Source organism: Dendrobates tinctorius, unplaced genomic scaffold (genome assembly GCF_039654945.1).
Source record: "Dendrobates tinctorius isolate UK_male_01 unplaced genomic scaffold, ASM3965494v1 ptg000069l, whole genome shotgun sequence".
NCBI classification, from domain to species: Eukaryota; Metazoa; Chordata; class Amphibia; order Anura; family Dendrobatidae; genus Dendrobates; species Dendrobates tinctorius.
Window position 1 is genome coordinate 17,620,507 of NW_027361737.1, and position 18,423 is coordinate 17,638,929.

General features: G+C 41.9%; 1 protein-coding gene across 2 annotated transcripts in view; it reads right to left on the bottom strand.

Annotated features, from left to right (window-relative positions):
- EPHA4 (EPH receptor A4) overlaps positions 1-15,085 on the bottom strand; it is an 81,140-nt gene extending 66,055 nt beyond the window's left edge. For both annotated transcript variants that reach the window (XM_073581118.1, XM_073581117.1), the window contains exons 1-3: positions 14,876-15,085; positions 11,124-11,191; positions 8,691-9,354 (exon numbers count right to left, since the gene is read on the bottom strand). In XM_073581118.1, coding sequence (XP_073437219.1) covers positions 8,691-9,354; positions 11,124-11,191; positions 14,876-14,969 — 826 coding nt within the window. In that variant the 5' untranslated portion in view covers positions 14,970-15,085. The remainder of the gene's footprint in view (positions 1-8,690; positions 9,355-11,123; positions 11,192-14,875) is intronic.
- Positions 15,086-18,423: the final 3,338 nt, after the last annotated feature.

The following is an 18,423-nucleotide window of genomic DNA, read 5'->3' on the forward strand; positions in this document are numbered from 1 at the left end:
GAGAAATTGAACTATGTTAATACTCCTGAAGGTATTTTTCTGTTATCTGAATCTTCAGGACAGGCCATCAGTAATAGATTGGCGGGTATGGGTATCTGACTCTTTGCAGCCCCACCAATCAGCTATTTGACGGGAATGTACACAAAGTAGAAGTTGTGGATGGATAAACAGAGAAAAAAGCTGCAATACCCAGCAGAGTGCTGCTATATGTGTGTGTATGGCGCAGTGTAAGCAATGGAGAAGCCGCAGCGCCATATTTCCATTATACTGCTCATTAGGAGGTTATTACAAACGTAGAGAAACAAGAAGCAGTGGTTCACCAGCAACAAACCGTCCTCTTGTTCCAACAGCTGAGGGAGTTCTGGGAGGGTGCGTGGATAACTTATGGATATTCCAGGCAGGAGTGGATCCAAGGGATGTACATCCGGCACCAGGAGGGAGGTTAAAATCCAAGAACTTTATTCAATAAATATTTTACAATCCTGCTCTCAGAAGTGGCAACGACAACGCATTTTGAGCCATGCAGCTCTCAGTTATGACTCATGACTAGGAGGATTATTGCTCGAAATGCGTCAGCGTTGCCACTTCTGACAGCAGGATTGTAAAATATATATTGCAATAACTTTTTTGGATTTTAACCTCACTCCTGGTGCTGGACGCACATCCTTTGGATCAGCCGTTTAGCTGGGGTGTCAAAAGTCAGACCCCCACTGTTTCAATAATAAGAGGTTATTGGCTCTAGAAAACCCTTTGACCCTTTAACAAGCAGTCAGGTGCAGAATCCAGAGTGCCCTATGAGCGGACATATCTAAGGTGTCTTCATGGCTATATCCTTTCCTACCAACATGAGGATGCTGGAAATAATCATTAGGACCGATGGATCTGGCGTCAGATTTCTTACACTGGTTGCACAACATATTAATAATAATAGTAACATAATCGGTTACTTTGTAGCAATATATATTTTTCTGGTATTGTAACTTCTCTCATTTCACAGTGATGGCTATTATGTTCCCCAATCTACAGATCTGATCTATGTGTCAGGGCCCAAATATTCAAACACTCGTCATTTTCACACAAACAAGACAGTCATGTCCGCTCTGAACGTCAGTCCGACTTCCTTCCTGGGCAAACAAATATACATGGCGGTCATCCAAGGTGACAAGTAGATGTATACACGCGGTCCTTGATTTGGGCTTGTGCCCATATTGTAACTGCTTAAATATCACACTACAGGACTTCCCATTTAGGATAATGTGTGTCTAGGATATCCCAACAATTTCAGGTGTGAACAACATACCACTGACCTGACATCCCTTCTAACGGCCCCCAACTGCGCAGAGGGCCTGGAGGGAACGAAAGCTTTGTGATCCCATTTACACAACCTACACATTGCAAATGCAAATTGTCGCTTTGTTTACTGCACATAAACATTAACACATTCAAGAAGATGGTAGAAAACAAGGCATAATCAATTCTACAGTACAGGTCTGATCTGCATCCTATGCCCTGATTAAAAGTGTTGACACCGACTAAAAGGGCTGTGAAGCCTTGTGAACACTTTTTTAAAATTTGCCTGTATTTGAGGCTAACAAACCATTTATGGATTTCATAAAAAATGTTGCACCATTTGCCTTCTACAGGCACATTGACGGCTGCAGAATGAGTTAACTGAAAATCCATCAGTGAGCTCTAAGTTTGTAACTCCTTTACCTGTCTTTTTCCTAGCTCTTTTCCGTTGATTTAAGATGGCAGAATTCAACAAAACTGAAAGTGCAGAGAAACTATGTACCGTAGACATAGCACATGTCATCCGCACCCCCCCCAAAAAAGGCTGAAAACGCTGAAAAAAGGGGTGTTTTGTAAACAACATTTTTCTTGCCAAGAGAGCAGGTTTGGGCTGCAGAAAAAAAATATTGCAGCAACAATGCTGCATGTGAACATGGCCTTATTGAGTGTAATAGATACCTAGAAAGACAGACTGGTAACTGGAAATTTACGTAGCGTAATGTGAATAGCTGAACAGCTAAGATAGCGTGTCATTATGTAATAATAATAAATAATAATAATAATAGAAAAATATATGTCTGATAAATAAATATGAAGATCACTGAAATATACACTGTTTAATACGTAAATAAATTGTGTTTTCTTCTGCTTCTAACAGCGACAATGGTTACACAGGACGCCTAGCAGCGCACGTTACAGTTCCCATGGTCCTCCATAAAGAGCCGGCAGATATTAATGAATTGCTTGGACTCCCTTAGGGAGTTGAGAGGTGAAAATAGCAATGAATTCTTATCAGCGAGTAGCAGTAATAGGAAGAGTCGGACAAATACCGAGGAAGGAAGTCGTTTTTTGTTTTACTACAGCACAAACATGTACTTAGCATGCAGGAGGGGAAGATTAGGAGAACATGCAGGTCCTAAAAAACATAAAGAGCTCAGGCCAGCGTCACCGGTGGCGCAGCCCTGACCCACCCTCCTGAGAGCGTTACACCCTCCACCCAGGATTCAGGGCTCTGAATCACCGGACACTTTATGTATTGTGTGAGGATCAGCAGAATGACTCCTGACCACAGCCTGGGTATTACCTATGGGACAGGGATAACAAAGAAGAAATGCCCAGGATTATATGGGGGGGCGGGGGGCACGGCCTGGATGTGTTTTACTGTTTCACCTTCTGGAAAAATAAGTCCTTAAAGGGAATCTGTCACCCCTTTTTTGAGATATCATATAATAATATCATTCAATTGTGTGTCACATAAGGATTCTCTTAGTACTTTTGCTTCCCCCTGACCCCGCACCTTTCATGCATAAATACCTTTTATATATCGGTTCAGATGGATGTAAACTGCTGCTGTCCGGTCCGCTGGGCGGGGCTTATTCACCTGCTCCCCCCCTCCCTGTCTTGTTCTACACAAGAAGAAATGCGTAGAGCAAGACAGGGAGGGGGGGGAGCAGGTGAATAAGCCCCGCCCAGCGGACCGGACAGCGGCAGTTTACATACATCTGAACCGATATAACAAAGGTATTTATGCATGAAAGGTGCGGGGTCAGGGGGAAGCAAAAGAATCCTTATGTGACACACAATTGAATGATATTATTATATGATATCTCAAAAAAGGGGTGACAGATTCCCTTTAAGCAGAAGTTTTGCTATTAAGGCTATGTTCACATGTTGCTTTTTTGCTGCATTTTTTTTTTTCAGCAGGCGATTCCTGCTCTCTTGGCAGTAAAAAAATGTAGGTTTTGCTGAACTTTTGGTGCATTTTTGTTGTCTTTTGCGCATGCTGATAAAGTTTAGTGTCACCCCCCCCCCCCCAAAAAAAAACAATCCTGGTTTAACCTTCTTAGGTTTTTGCACCTAAAATGGATAACTGCTCTTTTTGCTGCATTTTTGCACTTACCCATTGTTTCCTGTGGGTGAAGAAAACGTGGAAAGAAGTGATATGCTGCAGTTTGCAAAAACGCAGCAGTTTTCCAAATCGGTCAAGAAAAAAAAAATAAAAAAACAATGTGCGCGTGAGATGTCTGAAATCTCATAGGCTTTGCTGGTGCTGTAATGCGCAACTTAAAATTTGCATTAAAAAAAAGTTGCAAAAAAAAACGCTGCAAAAAAAACGCTGCAAAAACGCAACGTGTGAACACAGCCTAAAGCTGGTATTAAAAAAAAAAACTCCCAAAGGCGACTTCCTGTGCCGCGGTTTCTAGATAAAATGTAATCGTTGTCTAGAAGGGTTAATGAGGCTTATTCAGCACCGTCCCCCCCCCCATTATTACCGCAGTCTCGGCTTCTGCTCCGTGCAGCTATAATAAAATGACATCCTCATTTCCGAGCACAGACGGATCATCTGGGCTATTTCTTCCTATAACCAGTGCCAGAAATCTGCACCGAGGGTGAAGGTGGCACGGTACAGAAAGGAGAGTGCCAAAAACAGAAAGCAGATGGGGGTGATTAAAAAAAAAAAGAGGGGGCACAGGAAAACAGAAAGAGTATTGATTCAAGGCAGGCATTGACATGCTAATTTATTTGCAATGGTCCCGCTCCCGTTTTGGTCCATCGCTGGCACACTCCGAAAAGGAGACGCATTTTCAATAGTAGATGAATTCTGTTTTCTTTTTACTCCTGCGCTGTTCAGACACAGAGCAAAGCTGAACTGGAAACAAACTATTCAAGGAGGGGAGGATTGGGCTCCGAGGCACCTATGGGACACATTTGAAAATCCCTCATAATACAGCCACAAAGCCAAAACTGCTGAAAGCTAGTAATATAACTCACCCCAGTTTTTTTTTTCCCCTCTACAGGAAAATACATTGGAAAATTCATTATGTTCGCAGCACCACCCGCTAATACAATTGCGGAAGATAATTTGTTTTCTTTTGGCACAAGCCTGAATGGCTTCTTTAGGGACTTACAGATGAGGGTCACTGCCGAGGCAAAGTAGACCGCTGAAAAATCACGACTCGGACTATTCATACGTCTGTTACAACCTATTAACTATTTTCTTTGTATACGTGATGACAATGTTTTCCAGCGGTGGTAGCTATCCTAAGAGTAGGCCAAGCCAAGTCAAGGCATTGCCACCATTCATAATATTCTCCATAGTGTTGCCTTCTACTAAATGACTTGATGAAATAATTTCGCTCCTCTACGTTTAGACGTTCAGGTTCACCGAGCCAGGAGAAGGAACTATACACAGCAAGGGTTAGCTCTCGTTCCCCGGGTATGGTTTATAGTTCCTTAGACCTTAGATCCAGCTATGGCACCGTTGAAGAAAACCTCTTTCTACCCAATTTTCCACCAGCAAACCGCTTAGACTTCATGCTGATAGGAATAAAACACTCAGCGAGCCTGTTTGGTGTCCTAATTACTGTTTATCCTGCGGTTCGCCCCTTATTAAAAAGCGAATAAATGCAAACCCCTACAAACCTCCCTCCTTCCCAACAAAAAAAAATCTCCCATACCAATGGCTTGCTGCTCTATAAAACTAAACATAAAGACACCAGGGAAAAGCCTATTGTGAACCCCCCTAACATTCTCTCAGGGGGTGGAAGCGACAGATTTAAAAAGAGCAGAGACAAACTTTTGCTTCCATACATTCCCCCCCTTTCTGAACTTGTGGCATCTATTTGCATTTGATGATAATCAGGCGGGTCCTCAATACCTAGGGAGGGTTTAGGCCTCAAGCCTAGAAAAACTATGTTTTTCCCCTTTGAGGAATATAGACAAAGAATCATATACAATATGTAAATGGAAAACCATTGCCATGCCACAGAAGAATGGGAGAATCTCTGCGGACAGCTGACTGTCTCCATTCAGTAGGACAGAAGGTACAAAAGAGAAAAAAAAGATAACGCATAGAAATGGTTTCCTAGACAGTATATTTGGTATGGGTGATGAGACTCGTGAATATTCATGATATCAACGTGTAGATAGACCAATTATTGTTTCTAAAGATGAATATTATTCACCTGCTGCTCCATTGAAAGGAGTCCTTACTACACATTGATGTCCTTTCACTGGATTTTTTTTTATTTAAACAGTCTTTACCCCAATTGGTGCCGCTAGTCTGATTCTGGAACAGTTTTACTCTTTCTTTTGTGCTCATCCGTTCCAAAGTTATGATCCCCGATAAAAATAACAAAGCCCCAAAAACACCAAAATGAACATATACCCTAGTAAATAGTAATAGTACATGTAAACAAAATGGTGCGGCCAGTCAACACTATTTGGCTCAAAAAAGCCCAAAAGTCATCCCACCGCGACAAGGGGTAACCAATCGGGGCAGTCCTATCCTGTCTCTAGTATTAAAACCGCACTCAGCTGATTTCAATGCAGATAAGGGCATAGCAGGACAGGAACCCCGACTGTGCATGGGAAGCTATACAGATGAAATGCCTAGCTCAGAAAGGGGGCTTTTATGCTTTTTTGATCAAAATAGTGTAGAGTAGGTGCACTAATAATAATAATTGTATTTCTATAGCGCCAACATATTCCACAGCATTTTACAATATAGAGGGGACATGTACAGACGATAGACATTACAGCATAACAATAAACACATAGATCAAGATAGATACCAAGAGGAATGAGGGCCCTGCTCGCAAGCTTACAATCTATGATGTTTATATGTACTATTAGTATTTACTTACTACAGGGTATATGCTCATTTTGTTTTTTCTTGGGTTTGTCTTTGAAATGGCCAGAGTGTGGACAAGCTCTTACACATATGCTAGCTTATGCTCCGACTCATTTCTTTGGTTTTGCCCCAGTAATAATGGTGAAAATTTTTCTTTCAATCAACTGGATGTATACCGCAAAACCCTGATACCGGCCAATCAATACACAGCCACACCCACGAGGGACTTCTGTGATATACGCCCATTGGTTGTGGGGAAAATTAGCATCTTTACTACTGGGGGAATAATTTTGGAATGGAGAACAGAAGGAATAAAAAAAACTGTTCCAGAATTGGAATTTAAATTAAAAAATCCAGTGTAAATTCTTGTCTAGCAATAACAATAATGAACCCTGTAGAATGGATTTTGTCTCATATAAGAACATGAAAAGGGGCTAATTTCATACTATGCGCAGCTTCCTATGTGAGACGGAAGCAAAGTAGCATCCATTTGTAAAGCTGGCCATACACATGAGATTTGATTCTGCAAATCGTTGTCAGATAATGTTAAATTTGGTGAGTTCTGCTAACGATCTGGTGCCTGTGGTGGTCACACCCATACATTTACAGCAGATGCAACTATAAAAAGATAATTTATAGAAAAATATGTCGTATGGCCAGAATAATGTACGCAAGGGGCAAACAGACATAAAAAAATTAGAAATGTCTCAGGTGACAGGCCAAGTGCTTTCGTCGTGTCGCTACTTATCTTTGATGATAGTATCACAACGTGTCATTGCTTTCACTCAACATCACGGATAAGATCAGGGATCACTAAATATGAGGACAGATTTTACAAGGACGGTAGAAGAACATAAATATATATGAATAGCTTCAGGCCTACAACAAACATTATATCTTATACCTAATCAGGTAGCTGTAGCCAAGGGAGCATGTATTTGACTACTTGACCCAGGATCAATGTGTTTCTGATGCCCCTAAACCAATGAAGTAGTGTTCAAAGGCCTTCAGGTCTGTGATTCTCTGCCCCTGACCCCATGTCCACGGAGAGCCAGCGGCCTTTGTCAAACTGAAGATTTCAATCAATCTTTGGCTGTGACTCGGGGAATGACAGGAGAAAGATAGATGAGGGATTGAATGACCCCTGGACCTCCTTCTTGTCTTCAGTCTGCTTGTGTCCAACCCTCCTATGGACAGTGAAGGAACAACCTGCTAGCAGGGGTCACAACCTCCAGGCTGGTGTATCTATCTTATCCTCTCACTGGGGCAATTAATTTTCTAAAACATTACGCCCATAGCTTTCATCTGTATAAGATCTATGACCAAACTGGACACAGAAGATGGAAATCCCCGAGAGATGGAATGAATGCAGATAATTTAATAACAGGCACAGTGCCCTGACATCATGGAGCGAGTAGAGGGCATGATACAAAGCCAGCCAAATGGTGTCCGGCATGCCAGATGCTGCAACCATCAAACACAATATTACCAACAAAGCTCAGGCCATACACCAAATTAATCTATCCATATCAACTATGCACATCTGTGGATAGGTCCACGTGCACTTCCGAGTTTTCTATTTGGCCTGCTAATGATCTTCTCCTAATCAGAAGTTTCCACACAACATCATCAGACACAGGGTTTGAAGCCTGAATCAATTTAAGACTGGTGCCATAAAAGCTTTACAAGAGAACTGAACCCGAAGTAATTTGCTTAAGGACCTGTGCTGGGATTATGGCACTCTGGGCTACAAAAGGGTGGCAAAAGTTAAAAGCAGTTCACAGTTCCCCCAATTAAATGAATCACGGGCAACCTGTGGCTTCTTAGAAAACTCTATTTAATTAGCAAACCAATGTATTCTTTAATTGAAGAAAAAAAAAATCTTTTGTCAAGTATATATTTTCTTTATATCATCAGATAAACTAACACCCCACGGTACACATTGGGCAACACCAACTAATGTGGTACACACAATGGATCCAACAGAAGAGAATCAGTAGAAAGACAATCGATTGTTCTCTTGAACAACTCAAATGTGAAAAAAATAATCTAGACCTTGATCCCAATATTTTAAACCAAGACAAAGATATGCTGAACATAAGATCATGGATTCTTAAGATGAATCCTGTACAAGCGGATAATTGGGTGGAGTTCTCAGTTATTTAGGCCTAAGTAAGTCCTTTAAATATATCCACTGTGTTCATTGAATTACTCTTAAGACATAATGGTGCATTACAATGCGGTTATAGTTAGAATTTAACTCATGCAGTCAACTAATATACTTTTTGGATAGGACAATGGTTAATTCATAGTCATATGCACTCAGCCAGTACTTGTCTGTATCTCCCTTCCTTCTGCCATGCCATGTGTTCATTCTACCTTCCATGCCAGCCCTTGCCACCTGGACCTCTTGGCCTTGTGCGTACAACCCTTCTGTCAACAGCCCTCCCAGGGGATCTGCTAATTAATGGCTTGTTTCTATCCATCTTATGTCAGATTCAATTACACCATTTAATACCAGATGGAAACCTACAGTTGAGTTTCTTACCTTGACACCCTCCGTTGCGCTCCTCATACCCAGCATTACATAGGCAGTTCCCAATAGGGACCAGCCACTCTCCGTCAGCTCCACAATACATCTTAGGCACTTCTTTCTCTTCTGAGTTATTGACACAGGAACCCCGTACTTCCACAAGTGAAGAGGTGTCAGCCCCTGTGATGGTGTCAGGGAACTGGGCCAAGTTTCGCACAGTCAATGGACATTTCTTGTAGAAAACACGAACTGACACAAGAGCAATGCATGCTCCCACATCCTGGAAAGCCAGGTAGAAGCCCTCCATACTTAGTGGACCCACGTCTCTGACCTCCGTGTTGAGTTTCATAATTCTGTCTCCAATGTCCACCTGGGTGAAGCTCTCATCGGCTGCAATTGTGTCAATTTTCATATACTGGGTCTCGCGAATATAGCGTTCCTTATCATTGTTGGATTCATAATAGTACAAATTAAAGGTCTCTTTGCATGTGCCCATCACTCCGGGCAAGCTATTACAGTCTCTTAAAGTGAACTTAATCTCAACATAGACCCTCTGTGCCCCACTTCTCGGGATCCAGTCAGTCCTTAACCAGTTATTCTGGCTTGATTCCATTACATTGCAAACTTGATAGGTTCGGATAGGAGTGTTCTTCTCATCCATAATGCTTACCTCTTCCCACTACAATAAAATGAATCGTTAGAAACCCTGTTTTATATGTTATATAATTAACAAAACACCTAATAAGAATCCGTAGCTGAACCACACAATTCTTTTGTAGCGCCCCCTGTTGGACACAGAAAATAAAGAGCAGGTTGATTTAAAAAGAAAAATCTAATACTAATAATATATATATATATATATATATATATATATATATATATATATAAATATATATATATATATATAAAACTTCATCACAGATCTCAAACTTAACATTAAGAAATTAACCCTTGGATCTGAACTTGGACCTTTCTATTGTCTCAGTCTTCCTTATGGAAAACAGGTCCTGTGAAAAATCATCATGTTCACCAAAAAAAGAAAACTATAATATTTAAGGAAACTTTGGTATAAAATTTTATTCATTCTCTCACTGGAGAATCTGAGCGAAGACTGGGAAAGAACAAATGCTACCTAAAAAGGGTTTCTGACTGTCCGTGTACTATTAAATTTTTCACTAGCGGTATATAAATAGCCAGAGTACGTATGCGGGGTTTGGAGGAAATTGTCATATCCGCAGGGAGACAGGAGAGTGGCAAGTGAAATCAGCATCACTTAACTATTACAGTATCCCTGACAGTCTGGATATTACCAATAACGCAAGACATTCATATTATGTCAAGTTATAGGTTACTGTCAAGATTAGACGTCTATTTATAATGCGGGGCTAGAATATCTGGCAAAAAGACGAAACAAAATCCCTAACTGGTGCAGAGATGTAAAATGGATGTAAAAGAGTCAACAATATACCGGTTGACAGTGTATTCTAGGCACAGAACAATCCTGAAGGAGGCTCTTCTATCAATGATGTGGAGGCAAAGGACCAAGACTGGACAATCTACCAATATGGGGCATGACGAGTGATCCATCCCTTGAAGGGATTTGCCATCATTAGGCCATGGAATAATGTTAGGGTTTAGAAGATTCAGGAGATAAATGATGACGATGTTCCACAAGGTCATAATGAACAACCATCAGATGGAAGAGAAGCGTGAAATGTATGTGATTCAGTCTCCCCGATCTCCTGCATGACTCGTGTGGGAAAAGGGCAGCAGGCTGCTTCTGAACAAAAGCCCCATGGGCTACCGAAATGTAAAGCCTGCAACAATCGGCAAGCAAATATAAGCTGGATCCGATGCCAGCTGCCTGTCAGCAACGTTGGGTCCTGAAATCTGCTCCCACCATTGCATCAACCAGAGACGTGAGGCAGTAGGCCAGCTTTAGGGGCTGTTCATGCATTGGGCCCATCTCCCCTATGGATGACTTATGGAAAGGCATCCATGCACATTCACTCCTTGTATATGTCATTTATGCACACCAGTGCACTAATAGGTCACGTTCAAGATCCAAGGAGGGTTAATATTATACAAAATGTAAGAGTTATAGTATTGACCAATCTGGAACATTAACCTCCATTCCTGTAATTTTGGAACGTAGATAACATGAAAGACATTCCTAGCATGGATAACTATACACTGCTTCCTATTTTGGCAGGTGATCCAATACCATCTTAGTATTCACAAATTTAAAAAATATGCTTCATTTGTCGGTGATAGTTATCCCACTAAAATATAGAGTTTCAGGCCCAGAAAAAAAAAGGTATTTGATATGGAGAACTGCAGAGGTAATAGGCCACTCTGTCTAATCAGCCCGAAATGAGCCCGTGTGAATCACGTAAAGGGTCAATCATCCCATTACCTTCCCTTAACTGTACAAAATCAAAGACTTACCCCTCCTTCTAAAGGACTAGCTATCCAGCCAAGTTCTCCCTGTACAGACCTGGAGTCCAGGAGGGTAACTGCAAAGAGAAGAGCGTGGATACCTGTGAGCGACACGTACAAGAAGGAAGCATGCACAACAGTCTAGGAACTCCATGCTGGGAGATTGCAGAGAAATGGTTAAACCTGGGAGCTCCATCTTGGAATATTAGGGCTAACGATAGTCTACGTGCTCCATCTTGGAATATGACATGGTACTGCACCTCTGCTTCTGGCCGCGCTGCAATCATTCTTATTTCTACATCAACTTACAAGTTCAAATCCATAAATCTATCTATATATCTATATACATATGTTTAAGACGTACTAATATAAGTGTTCAAACAGTCACACAACTCATCTCTATAATAAAAAGGTATGTCTGTTAAAAAATATAGAAAAACTGATTTATTACTGACAAAATGGAGAAATGTATAGAATATGGATCCGCAAGATATTAATGAGAGTTCTGTATCTCAGCTGTAATACAGTAACTGCTGACAACTCTGGCATTTATCTACTATTGGAATGAATGGATAGATAATAGATAGATCTATAGATGGATCTATAGATAGATGGATAGATGTGACCCATAGATATTCATTTTCTATTATTCTTCAGAATTCCAGTCCTCTATTTCCAGGATTCCCAGGAACCTTTCCTTGGATCCCGCTCTCGCTCCGCCGCCCTGAACCCTCCATCCATCTAGATTCTTATAAGGTAAATGGGACATTACAAAGAGAACAATGAGCCTCATTTTATACAAAAAAGACGGAATAAGGGGAAAGAGAAAGGCAGACGTGAGCGGCATTCACAGCGCCTCTGGTGCAACTTTATGGCTGCCAAGTTCACCGTGGGCATAAAGCTCCACATATCACAGAAAGCAGACGCCACATAATACCTGCACGATGTGGGGACACAGAACCCTGTACTCATCACCAAACATTGCAGAATAGAATGGAGAGAGAGAATTAGACACAGAGATCCACAGATGCAGCTTTGGAGTTTCTATATACAAGGTCATTTACACCTTTCACAGAGCCGTCGTAAGCATTCTCAGACCCTGTACAGACACGACAGTAATGGCAGCAGGCTCCCGGCATGGAGGAGAGCGCCACCGACACATCTGTGTGTGTAACATGTGTGCAAAGGTGCAACGCACTGCTCCATGTGCTGACACTGAGCGTGGACAACATGTCCTGGGGTATAAACCATCACAGAGATGGACCCTGATCCAAATACACCCCAGTACAAAGCTATGTGCCCCAGATACACCCTAATATAAGGCTATATGCCCCAGATACACCCTAATATAAGGCTATATGCCCGAGATACACCCTAATATAAGGCTATATGCCCCAGATACACCCTAATATAAGGCTATATGCCCCAGATACACCCCATTACAACGCTATATGCCCCAGATACACCCCAGTACAACGCTATATGCCCCCAGATACACCCTAATATAAGGCTATATGCCCCAAATACACCCTAATATAAAGCTATATGTCCCCAGATAGACCCCAGTACAAAGCTATGTGTTTTCAATGCAAAGCTAGTTGCCCCAAGAAACACAATATAAAGCTATAATCCCTAGATATGCCCCAGTACAAAGCTATACGCCCCAGACATACCCCAGTATAAAGTTATATACCCCAAATACATCCTAATGTAAAGGTATATTCCCCAGATACACCTCAGTATAAAGCTATACGCCCCAGATACACCCCAATATAAAGCTACATATCCCCCAGATAAACTCCAATGTAAAGCCATATAACCCCAGATACACCATAATATACAGCTAAATACCTCAATATATATCCAAATATAAAGCTATATGCCCCCAGACACACCCTAATATAAAGCTATATACCCCCAGATACACTTCAATATAAAGCTATATGCCCCCAGATACACCCCAAATTAAAGCCATATAACCTCAGATACATTCTAATGTAAAGTTATATTCCCCAGATACACCTCAGTATAAAGATATAAGCCCCAGATATACCCCAATATAAAGCTACATACCCCCCAAATAAACTCCAATATAAAGCTATATGCCCCCTGATCCACCCCAAAATAAAGATATATACCCCCAGATATATCCTAATATGAAGTTATATTCCCCCAGATATACCCCAAAATAACGCTATATACCCTCAGTCTACTAACAGAGCTCACTACCAGTATGATTTCATGCATCCAGATTAACTAAGTAACCTAGCTCTGCAGAAAGCGCACCGCTCGGGGAGAATACAGGGAGCTGGCACTCCACTGACCGCACTCACACTGGATTCCCCTAGGCACAAGGTGGGCAGTGCCCGGGTATTGCTGCCTGCACACAGTACACTGCCCTGGTTATATTCAATAACCACATCCATCTCATGTCCTGCAGACAGACCCCATACTCCACAGACATGGAGTACCACAAGGAGCAGCAAATCCAGTTATCCAAATAGGCATAATTCAGCCTAATAATCCACATGCACAGCCTTCATCCCAATTATCTAGCACTCCAAATAAACATAATACAGTATCCTAATAATCTAGTAATCCACATGCACACCATTCATCCTAATCTGGTAATCCAGTGACAAATCACAGCACCCCAATATATAGATATTTCCCGACATACAAACATTCCAGTATCACAATTTATTACAAGTATTCTGGATTTCCGAGTCCCAATAATACACATATCCATCTATTATTCCACCATCCATGTCCCAGTGTGCACACCTTCTAGGGTCACACAGTCATCTACTGAGCCATCTACACTTTATAATCCATAGGAAGTGATAAAGGACAAGGCATCGTAATCTACTTATGTATCCAACACCACACACAGATATCAGGGTCCCACACAGTCAGCGTGGTGGAAACACATCAGACTCCCTAGTGATCCAGATTTCCACATTAGATCTATTCATCCACAAGGACATGTCGAATTCTGAGAATAGATCCACCAGTAATCTATAGTCTGACAAAGTGCATCTTTAGATTCCCACGTGACTGAACATCCTTGGGATCTAGCAATCCACATACTCGGGTGGTAATCTACATTGACACTGTGCAGCCTGGTAATCTGCATATATACATAGTAATCTGTGTATATACATGGTGTAGTATGGTAATCTGCATACATACATAGTAATCCACATCTAATCTGTGCAGCCTATACCTCTAGTAATCTGATATACATAATAATCCCCTAAATATATACATAGTGCAGTGTAATAATCTGAGTATACACATATAATCTGTGCAGTGCAATAATCTGCATATATACATAATAATCCACATATAGACCTGGTGCAGTGTGATAATCTGCATCCACATAGCCATCCACATGTAATCTGTGCAGCCTATCCCTCCAGTAATCCGCATACACATAGTAATCCATATCTACACATCTAGTTCGCCCTTGTACACGGCGCAGAGCTGTCGGGGTCGCAGCAGCGAGTTCTCGGGACCCCGGGAGTGCAGACGATGATCCAGATCAGGACGACATCCAACTTCTCTTCCATCCACAGGAGCCATCACGGGGAAACTTTGTCCTTGTGCCGAGCTCCTCGTCCGGGGGAAACTTCTGCCGTAGTAGATCCCTGCGATCTCCATAAATCCACTGTATCAGGGTCCCCAGGATTCCTGACCCAAAAGCTCCGTGCACAGAGGCTCCGCGGATCAGTAGTGATCGGCAGAGATCCCGGGCTTACCTTCACTGGCTGGATAGATCCTAGAGCCTGTAACTGCACAAGTGAAGCCAAAGAGCAGAGAAGACAAGATGCAGTGTGCAATAATCCCAGCCATGGCGGCTGCTGGAGCTGTGGACGGAGGAGGAGGATGAGGATGATGATGAGGATGATGGGACTGCACTCTGCGCCCGCTCCGCTCCCGGATCCCTGCAGTATCCCAGTGGAATAAAGGCTTCAAGTTTTAGTGCGGCTGCAAGACATTGCCAGGGGGGCGGGGCCTCAGGGCTTTTCCTTCACTCAACCCTCCTGCAGCCAATCACAGTGAAAGGGGCGGGGTAAAAAGAGACGGAACACCAAACCCCGCCCCCTTTACCTGGACTGGCCCTCAGTCATTACCACCAGACGGAGGGAGCGCTGTGCAGAGAGCGCTGTGTAACCTACTATGTGTCCATGTGCAGTATATATATATATATATATACACATATAGAGTACTCTGTGTGTATATACATATAGAGTACTGAACTGTGTGTACGTGTATATACATATATTACTGTACTATGTGTACATGTACAGTATATACATATATATAGAGTACTCTGTATGTATATACATATAATACTGTATGTGTACATGTATATACATATAGAGTACTGTACTGTGTGTACATTTATATACATACTAGCTGAAGAGCCCGGCGCTGCCCGGGCATAGTAACTAACTGTGGTTAGTTATAGCAAATTATAATTATCCTCCATCCCATAGGCCCGTGCCCATATACCCGTCATACATATCCTCCATCCCATAGTCCCGTGCCCATATACCCATCACACATCCACCATCCCATAGTCCCATGCCCATATACCCATCACACATATCCACGATCCCATAGTCCCATGCCCATATACCCATCACACATCCACCATCCCATAGTCCCATGCCCATATACCCATCACACATATCCACGATCCCATAGTCCCGTGCCCATATACCCATCACACATCCACCATTCCATAGTCCCATGCCCATATACCCATCATACATATCCACGATCCCATAGTCCCATGCCCATATACCCATCACACATCCACCATCCCATAGTCCCATGCCCATATACCCATCACACATATCCACGATCCCATAGTCCCGTGCCCATATACCCATCATACATATCCTCCATCCCATAGTCGAGTGCCCATATACCCATCACACATCCTCCATCCCATAGTCCCATGCCCATATACCCATCATACATATCCTCCAACCCATAGTCCAGTGCCCATATACCCATCACATCCTCCATCCCATAGTCCCATGCCCATATACCCATTATGACATCATCATCACCATGGCAACCGTTATGACATAACCGTCACCTTTGCAACCTATTAAGACATCATCGTCACCATGACAGCCATTGTGACAGCATCTTCGCCATTGCAACCTATTATGAGTCTTATGACATTAACGTCACCATGGCAACCATTATGACATCATAATGAGGGGCGGGGCTTGATACACACACACTTTTTCCCCATTATGCAGATAGGGGCAATATTGTTTGGTGAATTGGAACGCGCAAGGTTAAAATTTTGCCTCACCACATAGTCTATGACGCTCTCGGGGTCCAGACGTGTGACTGTGCCAAACTTTGTGGCTGTAGCTGCGACGGTGCGGATGCCAATCCCGGACATACATACATACATACATACATACATACACACCCACATTGAGCTTTATATATTAGATAGAGTACTCTGTACACAAACTGTATATACATATAGTATTCTGCGTGTACATGTACAGTATATACATATATATAGAACTCTGTGTGTACATGTATATACATATATAGTACTGTACTATGTGTACATATATATATAGTACTGTGCTGTATGTACATGTACATGTACAGTATATACATATGTAGTACTCTGTGTACATACACGTATATACATATATAGTACTGTACTGTGTGTACATGTATATCTAGTACTATGTCTCTAAATGTATATATATAAACACACTATATATATAGTACTGTGTGTACATGTATATATATATATATATAGAGAGAGAGAGAGAGCACAGTATGTACATGTATATACATATATATATATAGCACTGTGGCTTCATGTACTGTATATATAAGTATATATATAGCACTGTGTGAACATGTATACATACAGTATATATAACGCAATGTGTGTGCATGTTTATATATAGCACTGTGTACATCTATATATATATAGCACTGTGTGTGCATATATAGTGTGTATAGGTATATAGCAATGTGTGTGTACATATATAGTACTGTACTGTGTGTACATGTATATCTAGTACTATGTCTCTAAATGTATATATATATATACACACACACACTATATATATAGTACTGTGTGTCCATATATATATAGCACAGGGTGTACATGTATATACATATATATATATATATATATATATAGCACTGTGGCTTCATGTACTGTATATATAAATATATAGCACTGTGTGTACATGTATATACATACAGTATATATATAACGTGATGTGTGTACATGTTTATATATAGCACTGTGTACATGTATATATATATATATAGCACTGTGTGTGCATATATAGTGTGTATAGGTATATAGCAATGTGTGTGTACATATATAGTACTGTGCAGTGATGGTGAACCTTTCTGAGACCGAGTGCCCAACTGCAACCTAAAACCCAATTATTTATGACAAAGTTCCAACACATGCCAAATGCCCGATCATGATCCCCTTCATGCAGAAATATGCCCCATCATGATCCCCTTCATGCAGAAATATGCCCCATCATGATCCCCTTCATGTAGAAATGTAGAATTTGCCCATTCCACCACCTCCATCATTTCCTCCTCCCCACCACTCCTATAATTGCCCTCTCCCCATCACTCCCATCAATAGCCCTCTCCCCATCACTCCCATCATTGGCTTCTCCATCACCCCCATCATTCCCCTCTCCCCATTACTCCCATCATTAGCCCTCTCCCCATCACTCCCATCATTCCCCTCTCCCCATCACTCCCATCATTGGCCCTCTCCCCATCACACACACCAGCGGCCACACACACACACACACACCAGAGGCCACACTCACCTCTCCACGCGCCGACAGCTTCCTTCGTCTTACACATTGAGATGACATCATCATTCAACTCCGCGGCCGCGCCGCTCAATAAGTGAGAGGAAGGAAGCTGCACATCTGGAGCTGTGAGGCGAGGCCGCATGCCAGCTGAGAGGGCTCTGCGTGCCATAGCCTCACCATCACTGGTAGTGTGTATAATAGTAGCGTGAGGAAATATAATATGTAGTACTGTGTGTAGAGAGAATATATAGTAATGTTTCTTTGTGTATCCATATACAGTTCAGGCAAAAATTAAAATCCCTGTCATGGACAGCCCAATCTCTACACCTGAACCCCATTGAAAACCTCTGGAATGTAATTAAGAGGAAGATGGATAGTCACAAGCCATCAAACAAAGAAGAACTGCTTACATTTTGTACCAGGAGTGGCATAAGGTCACCCAAAAGCAGTGTGAAAGA